General features: G+C 52.6%; 1 protein-coding gene across 6 annotated transcripts in view; it reads left to right on the top strand.

Moving 5' to 3' along the window:
- The window catches only part of CUNH19orf44 (chromosome unknown C19orf44 homolog), a 32,927-nt gene that overhangs the window by 3,223 nt on the left and 17,679 nt on the right, over positions 1-12,025 (top strand). For all 6 annotated transcript variants that reach the window (XR_005530386.1, XR_005530385.1, XR_005530383.1 and 3 more), the window contains exons 3-6: positions 2,304-3,066; positions 5,095-5,410; positions 9,289-9,362; positions 10,394-10,799. Coding sequence is in view for 2 of the 6 variants with exons in the window: in XM_039243439.1 (XP_039099370.1) it covers positions 2,305-3,066; positions 5,095-5,410; positions 9,289-9,362; positions 10,394-10,799 (1,558 nt within the window). In the remaining 4 variants the exon portion in view is untranslated. The remainder of the gene's footprint in view (positions 1-2,303; positions 3,067-5,094; positions 5,411-9,288; positions 9,363-10,393; positions 10,800-12,025) is intronic.

Raw genomic sequence — 12,025 nt, 5'->3', positions numbered from 1 at the left:
TATTTAATCTGGCAGTTTTATTAAGATTGTTTTCCAGGTGGACAGGGATGGGGGGTAAAAAAGGGCTTTTTCAGGTCTCACAGTGAATTCTTTTTAAAAAGACAACATAACACGTGGGCCTTGTTAAAACATTCAAACAAGATGGAAACGAGCTGTGCGCCTTGCCTTTTCGGCCTCACGGAGTAATATGCACGCAGATGCCCCTCATTTCTTTTTCATGGCTGCATAGTGCTCGCTTGGCTGCGTGTGGTCTTCTGGGTTTCCCCAGGTCTTTGCGGATGGGTTCGGGTGTGAGAGGAGCACAGACAGTGCTGCTGTGACGTTCCTTACACGTACACGTCTGTGTGCGTTTGAGAGTGTAATCGGGGGGGGGGGGGAATTCCCAGACGTGCAATTGCTCGGGCCTGGCGGGTGCGGGGGGAGGCTCTGCATTTCATTCTCCTTGCTGTTGCTGGGTCCCTTACTAAAGGGGCTGCAGCAAACACACAGCCCGCGTGCCCTGTTTTTCCGTCTTTTTAAGACTTTAAACTTCTTTGGTACCTTTTTAAATCATGTAGAGGGTCACTTTTTATTTTCTCAGGGCACAAGGGGACACCGAGAATGTGATAAAGGCACTGATCCCTCTCTCCTGAAGGCTGTTCGCCAGCATGTGCGACATTTGGTGGGTGGTGCTGTGTCCGTGTGTAACCCCTCCACCCTTCTAGGGCAGTGGTTTTGACCCTTAAAGTGAAGGAAGATTTTTGGCAATGAGTACACAGATTGATTTTAAGCAGCTCTTTGTTTTTGTTTTTTTAATGTTTTATTTATTTCTGAGAGAGACAGCGTGAGCAGGGGAGGGTCAGAGAGAGGGAGATACAGAATCTGAAACAGGCTCCAGGCTCTGAGCTGTTAGCACAGAGCCCGACGCGAGGCTCGAACCCACGAACTGTGAGGTCATGACCTGAGCTGAAGTCGGATGCTTAACTGACTGAGCCGCCCAGGTGCCCCGAAGCAGCTCTTTGTGAGAGAGCTGAGGACGCTTGGATGAAGGAAGGGCCCGGATTAGGGGAGCAAGCAGAGAGTAGGACTCCTTGAGTAGTGGCCGTGTAGCTGGCTGTGCAGTGAAGCTCTTAGGCAAGAAGGGAGCCTTGGGAATGGGACCTGAGCTTTGAATTTGGCTCTGTGGCCCACCTGCCAGGGAACTTCGATGGGTGACCTTAACTGGTGACCTCACCTTCAGGTGCTTTTATTTCTTTCACCTCCTCTGTAAAAGGGGAGGCGGGGAGGGGGGCGGGGGGAGGTGGCGACACTAACTGCCTCAGGGTTGCATGAAGATTAAAACAGAATATATTGCTTTGAGCAGAGCACCAGGGACACTGTTGAAGCCTGAGCAGCGTTGGCTCTTCTGTCTGACGTGCAACATGTCTCATTTAAGACCTGGAAAACCATTAAGATCAGGCAAACCATAAGAGACTCTTTAAAAAAAATTTTTTTTAATGTTTTTATTATTGAGAGACAGAGAGAGAGCATGAGCAGGGGAGGAACAGAGAGAGGGGGAGACACAGAATCTGAAGCAGGTTCCAGGCTCCGAGCTATCAGTACAGAGCCCGACGTGGGGCTCGAACTCACAAACAGTGAGATCATAACCAGACCCAAAGTCGGACGCTTAAGCAACTGAGCCACCCGGGCGCCCCAACCATAAGAAACTCTTAAATGCTGAGAACAAACTGAAGGTTGCTGGAGGGGAGGTGGGTGGGTGGATGGCCGCGATGGGGATTAAGAAGGGCACTTGTTGTGAGGGGCACAGGGTGTGCTATGTAAGTGATGAATTACCAAATTCTACTGAAACCAATCCTGTACTCTATGTTAACTAACTTGAATTCAAACAAATTTTAAAAAAGACCTGGCATTGAACGGTAGTTCAGCCAGTGGTACAGGGTATTGACATTTTCATTGTCATCATGGAGCTTGAAGGGAAAGCTTTAGTGAGACTGCAAAGAAAGATATAATCTTTAAAATGGGAGGCATTGAGGAGCGACTAGGTAACTTAGTCGGTCAAGTGTCCGACTCTCGGTTTCGGCTCAGGTCTTGATCTCACAGTTTGGGAGTTTGAGCCCCACATCAGGCTCGGTGCTGACCTTGCGGAGCCTGCTTGGGATTCTCTCTCCCCCTCTCTCTCTGCCCCCCCCCCTGCTCGCTGTGTATGTCTCTCTCTCAAGAATAAATCAACTTAAAAAAATAAAATGGGAGGCATTGAGAGGTTTGAATGCATGGTATGAACACCAGAGATTTCCTACTCTATGTTTTCTTTCTGTACCCCCTAGAATGGCTTCCGTAAGAAGGACCGGCCATCCCACGCACAGTATTTTTGGTGATTTTAGTGATATTTCCTTAGAAGATTCGAAAATGGAAGAAATCAGAAACTTGAAAATCGGTAGAAGTCTTACCAAAATAGCACCCGGTCACAGCAGATTTCTCAAAGGAAACCAAAGTATGGGTGTAAAACACTCACTCCTGAAAGAGAATACTGTCGTGGGGGGTGGGCACAGGCTGTCTTCAGAGAGACCCCCGACCACTGCCTCGAAGCTCAGAACAAGCGCTGCGCTCACAAAGCTGGCCCGGTTGGAAACCAAGATCATGAATCGGAAGGCGCAGATGGACTTGTCTGACGTGGCACATGATCTGACGACCTCCGAGGACAGTCTTCTGAGGAGCGCACGTTCAGCGCTTCCCAGGAGCACAGTTGAGCTTCCTTCCCACAGCCCAGATAAAACCCAGAAGCAAGCCCGTGAGGTTCCCATGGCCGAGAGCCACACACAGGGTGGGAAGGTCAGTCGGTTTCTAAAGAAGAGGGAACCACCCATTGAAAATCGATTCCCTGAAGCACATTTTGGAAAAGAGAGGAGTTTCCAAACACCCAAAGAGAAAAAGCCTACTAGAAAACTAGATTCTCCAGACAGCGATGAGGAGGAAATGAAAGAGTTGCTAGGAAGCTTGATAGAATCTTCTATAGAAAAGGAAACATACATGAATCAGCGTTTCATCAGCTCCAAAGTCAGTGAGAAAGAACAAACAAAACTATTCTCGGTAAGTTTGCATGTATTCTTTTTTTTTTTTTTTTTATAACTATTTTTGAGAGACAGCGTGAGCAGGGGAGGGGCAGAGAGAGAGGGAGACCCAGAATCCGAAGCAGGCTCCAAGTTCTGAGCTGTCAGCAGAGCCCAACGCAAGGCTCGAACCCTTGAACCATGAGATCACAACCTGAGCTGAAGTCGAACGCTTAACAGCCTCAGCCGCCCAGGCCCCCTGAGTGTATCATTCTTAACAAAGCTTTGCGTCTGCGCTCCGTCACAGCGCTAGACCTGACAACAGCTGTCACCCGTAAGAAGGGATTTGACAAGGAGCCGCTGGGCTCCAGCCAATCACGGCCACCTGCTTTGGGCCTGCCGTGTAGGTGACGGGATTTGGGACATCAGGCAGCTTTGCAGTATCTGGAGGAAGCGTGCACAGCGCAGGTCAGCGCGTTGTGTGACTGATCCCCAGCAGTGACCCACGCCTGCTTCTCAGCGGTGCCACCCAGGGAACTCAGGACAGCTGCATTTCTGGTTTTCAACACGGAGATGAAATTCACATACCTTGCAATTCACATTTTTATTTTTATTTCTTATTTTTTTAAGTTTATTTAGAGAGACAGAGAGCTCAAGCGGGGGAGGGGCAGAGAGGGGGAGAGAGGATCAATCTCAGGCAGGTACCATGCTGTCAGCAGGGAGCCCAGCTCAGGGCTCGAGCCCACGAACCGGGAGATCATGACCTGAGCTGAAATCAAGAGTCAGATACTTAACCGACTGAGCTGCCCAGGCATCCCTAACATTAACATTAAAAAAAAATTTTTTTTTAATGTTTTATTTATTTCTGAGAGAGACAGACAGCTTGAGCAGGGGGAAGGTCAGGGAGAGAGGGAGACACAGAATCTGAAACCGGCTCCAGGCTCTGAGCTGTCAGCACAGAGCCCGACGTGGGGCTCGAACCCACGAACTGTGAGATCATGACCTGAGCTGAAGTCAGACGCTTAACCGACTGAGCGACCCAGGTGCCCCAACATTAACATTTTTAAAACAAACAATTCAGTGCCATTTAGTCTGTCCATGATGCTGTGCCAGTGTAGCACCTATTCTAGAACGTTTTCATCCACCCTGGAGGAGCCCCTGTACCTGTTAAATAATCCTTCCCTGTTTTCCCCTCCCTCCCGCACCTGGAAGTTACTAATTAGCTCTCTGTCTCCGTGGGTTTGCCTGTTCTGGACATTTCATATACATTGAATCAGCCAGTATGTGGCCTTATGTGACTGGCTGCTTTTCCTGAGTGTAATGTTTTCGAGCATGCGTCTGTTTCCTTCCTTTTTATGGCTGAGTAATATTCCATCGTGTGAATATACTGCATCTTACGTATCCACCATCCACCGATGGGCATTTGGATCTTTTCCACCCTTTGGCTATTTGTGAATAGTGCTGTTATGACCCTTTGTGGACGCATCTGTTTGAGTCCATTTTCAGTTCCCTACCCGTGGAATTACTGGGTCCTGTAGTAATTCTGTGTGTAACTTCCTGAAGCAGAGCCTAACTGTTTTCCGAAGCAGCTGCACTGTTTTGGATTCCCCCCAGCAGTGCACGAGAGTTCCAGTTTGTCTACGGATGTGCCAACCCTGGTTACTGAGCTAACCCTTGTTATCCGAGCCATCTTTGTGGATATAAAGTGATGGGGAGGTTGCGTGTTAAGGGGGAAAAATCTGCGTATTCATTTTGATTCTGCTGCAGGCCCGGGCTCTCCTAGATACGCACTCAGGGGCCTTAATTTAGAAAAAGTGTAATTAACCAAATTTGTTTGAAAGCCAAGTGATATTTCTGATTATTTGTGGAGCATTTCTGGTCCCGATATTATCTTGTCTAAATGTTGTACCTTGACTCCCAGAGATGAGGGGAGAGAAAGAAAGGGGCCCAGAGAGAGGACTATTTGATCGCCAGTCCTTGGCCTCATGCCCTGCTCTGGCCACGTTTTTCAGTGATGAGGACTTATTACCTGTTTGATAATTAACTTCACTTATTTCTTCCGAAGTAGGATCAGATCCCAACTCAACCAAAGGTCCTTTCATTACCCAGTGAGGAACATTCTAGCCCAAAGCCATTCCGGACATCGCGTCTGCCAGCCTCACAGCCAGCAGATGGGACCCTTTGCAGGGTGCGCTCAACAGCTCGCCCCCCACGGCCTCGCACTTCAGGGGACGCAGCTGCCCGCACAGCATCGCCATCCATCGCTGGCACCTTCTCAAAGTCGGCCTCGCGGATGCCACATGGCAAGCTCTCTTCCCCTGAAAGGAGTGAGCCTGAGCCTCGTGACGAGTCGCCCTCAGAAGCTGCCGACGACAGCCTGAACGGTAACCTGTGGCCCTGCGCCCACCTGTCCCCCCAGGCAGGAAGGGCGAGACCACCTGGAGGGTCCCCGGGGTGGAGTGTCCCTGGGCATCGCCCTGGGGAGTGTGTGGGTCACACCACCCACTCTGCTTCTGGACCTCCTTTCCTGGTGGAGGGGCCAAGTCAGATTTGTGTCCTGTCTTTAATGTCGTCATCCAGTCCCCCTGACCAATGACAGAGCAATAACCTGAAGACAAAATCTAGAGCTGACAGAAAGGCAGCTTGGTTTTTCTTTTGGTGAAAGAGGAATTTACCTCCTTTCCTTTTTAAATTCGGGAAAGGGAGTAAATCTCTAACCAGCCACAATCAGAAACTTCTGTTATTTCAAATTATTCAACATTATTTTTATCCAAATTATTACACATATTTAAGAAAGAAAGGAGAGGGGTGCCTGGGTGGCTTAGTTGGGTGTCTGACTTCAGCTCATGTCATAATCTCGCAGTTTGTGGGTTCCAGCCCCCCGTCAGGCTCTGTGCTGACAGCTCAGAGCCTGGAGCCTGCTTCGAATTCTGTGTCTCCCTCTCTCTGTCCCTCCCCTGCCCTCCCCTGCTCACACTTGGTTTCTGTCTCTCAAAAATAAATATTAAAAAGAAGAAAGAAAGGAGAAAGAAAAAAGATGTGCACTCAACACTTAATGGCTTCCCTCTGGGGTGCTTCATTGTGAGACCCAAGTTAAAATGTGTCTTTTTTTTTTTTTTTTAATGTTTATTTTTGAGAGAGAGCACGAGCAGGGGAGGGGCAGAGAGAGTGAGATCACAGAATCTGAAATGGGCTCCAGGCTCTGAGCTGTCAGCACAGAGCCCGACGTGGGGCTTGAACCCACAAACTGTGAGATCGTGACCTGAGCCGAAATCAGACGCACAACGACTGACCACCCAGGCGGGCGCCCCTGAACTGTGTCTTGAGGGCCTGCTGGGCACCGGCACGTGCCTAGGGTTGTGTTGTCAGGAAGACGGCAGCAAACAGGCCAATGCAAGCCCTGCGCCCTGTGTGCTGGGTGACCCGTAGCTCCTGACTCAGTGGTAGGGGATGAAACCAGACCTTTTTCCTGCTGCCCTTCTACCTTCCTGGCTGGGGCTCTGCAACAAAAGACAGACTGAGAGAAAAGCATACAGTTACTAAGTAGATGTTAAATAATATTCATAAGTTTTACGTGACACCTAAGCCTCCATAAGGAAACAAGACCTTAAAAAAGTTAAGTGTGTGTGAGCGTTGTTATGCTAGGCTCGGTGAGGAGTGGAAAGTCCTGGAAAAACATGATCGGACGCAAGGAAATGAGCTAAGGGTGGTAGAGGGGGGCGAACTTGGCGAGGTCTGCCGCGTTTCCTCTTGGGGTCCCTGCATCTTGGAGACGGACTCACGACCTGCTTCAGGGGAGAAGGGCCGAGGATTCTTGCATTGCGTGCCGTTTCTCACGTTGCTTCCGTCTGAGATACTCAGTATCCAAGGTGCTGTGTTGGGGTCGTGGGTCCCAAAGCCCATCACAGAACAGCGTGGGTGGTCATGCCGCAGGACGTCAGCAGGAGAAGCTCCGTCGGGGTGGGGTTTGGGGAGAAGCATCGCCGTCAGATGGGGTCCCTTCTGGTGCCCTCCTTAGGGCAGAGAATGCAGGGGGCTGGGCTCTTGGCTGCCGAGGTGAGATACCCCTTTGAGCTCCCTCCGTGGCTGCCGCCTGCAGAATGGAACGTCACGTGGGCCCTCAGTAGTAAGTGGCTCTGATCCTTGGGCCCGAGAGGCTGGGAAGTGGGTGTCCCTGCTCCCCTGGCCCCACGTCACCTCCCTCATCGTGTGGTTGGGAAGGTGGGTGTAGCCTGGCGGGGCAGGCCACAGACCCGGCTTCCTCCCTTTCTGCCGTTTGTCCACACTGCCGGTCCGGCTGCCCCTCTGTCCCCTCCCGGTGGCCAGCCCCGCCCTCCCTTGTCCAGATGGGGCGTCGAGGGAGGGAGGCAGCCGGCAGTGGTGAGCACATTCTGAGTTTGCGGTCTGAGTAGCTGGGGCGGGAGTCCTGGCCCTGCTTCTTACTGGTTGTGCCGTCCTGGGTGCTCTGCGCCTCAGTCTCCTCATCTGTGAAGCGGGGGCAGAGCCACAGAAGCGAGGCCGTGCGTGTGAAGCCCCTCGGCTGGTCCTCCACTACGGGAGGCGCATGCATGCTAGGCCGACGTGACAGTAGTGTTCCCAAGTGCTCGGGTCCAGAATCCCCCTAGTGCCTTGGCTCTGGCCAGCCAGGACGTCATTTAGTTCAGAGGCTTTGTCCAGGCATGTGCCTTTGTTTTTTTTTGTTCCTTTCTGTTTTGTTTTTAATGTTTATTTTTGAGAGAGAGTGCAGGCAGGAAGGGACAGAGATAGGGGGAGACACAGACTCGGAAGCAGGCTCCAGGCTCTGGGCTGTCAGCACAGAGCCCAACGGGGGGCTTGAACTCAGGGACTCTGAGATCATTACCTGAGCCCAAGTCGGAAGCTCAACCAACTGAGCCCCCCAGGCGCCCCTAGGGATGTGTCTTTGGACCTCCTCCCACGTGAATGGCGGTGACAGAGGCAGAGAGCTTGGAGGAGGCGTGAGCCCCCAGGACTGGGGTGATGGTGGGGGGGTCACTCTAGGGCCCAGGATGGGCAGGTGCGGGGGCAGGTGTTGTGGACCCCTCTCCTTCTCCCTCTCCTGCCTGTTCCTGTGGACTCGATCTGTCTCTCTCTCTCTCTCACACCCTCTCACACCCCTGGCCCTGCCCATGTTTCAGGGCCTGAACTAAACCTCAAAGTAGAGCTGCTGCCAACGTCGGCTGATGCCCAGCGCCCATCCACCTGGAGGAGTGGGCTCATCTGTTGGGCCCCCAGAAATCTGTTTGGACACCAGACCTCCACAGAGGGTTCTAGACTCCCAGGCCTCTGGCACCCACGTGTTCCGGCACTGGTGACCGGCTGCTGGCATGCCAAATGCTCATTCACCTCGGGCTCCCGCACACTTAAGTTGCTTTAAATGGGAACTTATGACACTTCGGGTCTAGTCTTCTGTCTGCCTGAGTTGTCCCCTCCCACCCCCCGCCTCCCCCCGTACCTTGTGCACACTTGGCACCACACATCCGGCCCTGAATTTGTCATCTACTCATCTGGCCCAGTGTCTGTTTTTATAAATAAAGTGGGTTTTTTTTAATGTTTATATATTGGGGCACCTGATTGGCTGAGGTGGTTAAGTGTCCGACTTCGGCTCGGGTCATGATCTCACGGTCTGTGAGTTCAAGCCCTGCCTCAGGCTCTGGACTGACAGCTCAGCTTGGAGCCTGTTTCAGATCCTGTGTCTCCCTCTCTCTCTGCCCCTTCCCTGCTCATACTCTGTCCATTTCACTTTATCAAAAATAACACTAAAAATTTAAAATGTTTATTTGGAGGGGAGAGGCAGAGAGAGAGAGGGACAGAGGCTCCAAAGGGGGCTCTACACAGACAGCGGCACGCCTGATGCAGGGGCTTGAACTCCTGAACCGCGAGATCATGACCTGAGCCGAAATCAATATTTGGACACTTAACTGACTGAGCCACCCAGGTGCCCCTAAATAAAGTTTTATTGGAACGCAGCCACATCCATTTGTTCACACATGGTCTGTGGCAGTTTTTGCACCATAAGGATTGAGCTGAGTAATTGTGACACAGTCTAGGGTACCAAGTGGAAAATATTTACTAGTTCGAGAAAACACATGTAGATCCCTGTGCTGGCTTACTAAGGATGGAGACTGCATATAGAAACTTCTGTGTTTCTGTTCTTAGCCCTCAGCCCAGGGCCTATAACATAATGGTAAAAACTGTGGTAAAAAAGTGAGTAAATGTTGTCATGTTGCGTTTTTAATTACAGATTTTCGAATCAATCTTTTATCCCTCGATGATCTGGCTCCAGCTGTCAGTGAGAACTCAGACTTGGAACAGGAAGTAAGTACAGCCACCTTCATTTTTTAGGGTAGGTTGCGTGGAGAGGCTGGCCCGCGCTGCTCTTCAGTTCGGCCCATGGTTCTCAGCCTAACCCCAGGGGACACTTGGCAGGTCTCGGGACACTTTTGATTATCGTGACTGGGGCGGAGGGTGCTCCTGGCGTCTGGTGGGTGGCGGCCAGGGATGCTGCTCAGGGTCCTGCAATGGACAGGACGGCCCCCACTGCACAGAATGTTGAGGTGAGGATCCTGCTTTAGGTGAAAACAGGATAAAGCAACTTAACGCGGCAGGTGATGAAAGCAGGTCCTACTTCGGGGAGCCTGGCTGGCTCAGTCGGCCAAGTGTGTGACTCTTGATCTTGGGGTCGTGGGTTCGAGCCCCATGTTGGGTGTGGAGATTACTTGGGAGACAAAAAAAAAAATCTTAAAAAAAAAAAAAAAAAACAGGGCACCTGGGTGGCTCAGTCGGTTAAGCGTCCAACCCTCGAGCTTGGCTCAGGCCGTGATCTCACGGTTTCAGGAGTCTGAGCCCCACGTGGGGCTCTGTGCTGACAGTGGGGAGCCTGCTTGGGATTCTCGCTCCCTCTCTGCCCTTCCCCCTCTCATGTTGTCTCTTTCTCTCAAGTAAAAAAAGCGGGTCCCCCCTCAAACTGCTCCACGACACCTTGCTGACCTGTGCTCGTCATGGTGCCCCCTTGGGGTTCTTGCCGCATTAGTAACCTCCGTGCTGTGCAACCGCTTGTGCTGTTATAATAATAGTGACATTGTAGCAGAGTTCAACCGCATGCCACCCGCACATGCTCCCACCATCAGTTAAAATACAGCAGCCCCAAAGCATTTCAAGCATGCTGCTCACCTTACTAGGCCTGCCCAGAGTCCCTGAAGGAACAGAGTGGACCCTCCCCTCCTGGCCCGGCCCCCCCCTCCCTCCTCCCCGGGTACCCTGCACTCCATTCTAATGCCACGGTGGTACTTTGAGCCTGTGGATCGTTCAAAGCTACTTTCCAGTTACCTCTGTCCCCCTTCATTTAGAAAGAAGGCCAGCGGGTAAGGGCATCCAGCCGAAGTCCCCAGGACACCACTGGAAGTGAGGTGTCTGAGCACCTGAGCGAGCCATCACCTTCCTCGGCCGGGCCTGAGGGTGCTTCCAGCCCGAGGCCAGCATCTCCGGTGCCCATAGCCAGCACAGCGAGCTCAGTCTATGCGGAGGATTTTGAGCAGTCCCCAGATCTGACAGCCTCCGAGTCAGGGGCCCGTTCCGAGTGTCCTGACGGGACACTGGGCACTCTGTCGGAATTCTCTGCAAGCCTGGAGGGAGATGTTCCCCCGCCAACGCTCAAGCCTTGGAAAAAGCGGGTCAGGGACGTTACAAGAGTCGTCATGAAGGAGACGGCTGTGCAGACCCTCGAGCCCGCCTTCACCTACCAGTGGGCGGAGGGTAAGCGTGCGGGCCGCAGGGGCGAGGCGCAGGCTCTCAGGGTGCGTGCCAGGGGCATCCTTGGAATGTCTTCAGGGTGTCCTTCGGGGTCTGGAGGTGTGGGCTGTCATGGTTAACCAGTTGGGGCGGGGGGGGACTTTGGTGCCCCGTTTCCTCTTCCGAGGATGAGGGCCAGCCACCCTGGGCGTCTCCCACGGCCTCCTGAGCTCTAAAACATCCAGGAAGGTGTCGGAATTGAGGACTTAAGGCAGTGGTTCTCAGCTGTGGCAAGCCTGTGCCCGGGGACCTCAGCGAGGTTGGAGCCGGTGTGGGCTGTCATGACTGGGTGGGGGCCGGGGTGCTGCTAGCGTCCTGCGGTGCCCGGGCTGGCCCGCCGGGAAATGGCCCCGCCCCAAACGCTGGTGGCGCCCAGGGTGAGCCCGGGGACAGCACTGAGAGTGACACCATCTTCTGGGACAGCGAGCCCTCAGGTGGTTGGGGTCCCAGCACGGTGTGTCGTGGTGAATTCTCTTCTGTGGTGTGAGGGACGTTCCCCTTCATGGATGGCGTGACTTTCCAGACGTCTGTCTGGTGTCCAGCCTCACTCTCGGCCCTTCTGGATGGAAAGGTCCCTTTCTTTTAAACACTCCCCCGCTCTTTCTTCTCATCTAGATGGATACCCACAGTGTAGCGAGAGCTTATTCCTCGACAGCACGAGGGCGTGCAATTCTCATTGCCCTGTATTCATTTTGATTTGGGGGCTTAGCCATGTATCAGCCTGGGCTGCCCCCTGGGGTAGGTCGTGACCACTCTCAGGGAGAAAAGCCAGTCGGATGTGCCAAGCCAGATCACTAGAAGGCCTTCAAGGGTAGTGGGGGCCCACTTCTGACTCAGAAACCTCTGTGTTCCTCTCCACATCCTCCCACTGCCGGACAACATAGCCAGTTGATGACAGATGTGTGCATTGCTGTCTGTATTATCTTGCAATTTAAAGAGCCCTTTAGTAAGACCTAGTGGATGCCGTTTTCCTAGACTAGGCTCGATACTGAAAGAGGTAAACAGCAGTCTAAATCACCCAGCTTATTAGGGCCCAGGAAACATTCCAAAGCCCACATGAGGCCCCAGAGATGGAGGGCAGAAGGTGGGGAGGGCACGATGCCACAGTGACTGGCCACCATGACTGCGGTGACCGCTTGAGCCAGCTCAACAGACTTGTACCAGGAGAAGCCACCAGAAGGGTGGAGGCA

Source organism: Hyaena hyaena, unplaced genomic scaffold, assembly GCF_003009895.1.
Source record: "Hyaena hyaena isolate Hyena2069 unplaced genomic scaffold, ASM300989v1 scaffold_227, whole genome shotgun sequence".
NCBI lineage: Eukaryota > Metazoa > Chordata > Mammalia > Carnivora > Hyaenidae > Hyaena > Hyaena hyaena.
The sequence above is the reverse complement of the archived record's forward strand: the minus strand, read 5'-3'. Positions and strand labels throughout refer to the sequence as shown.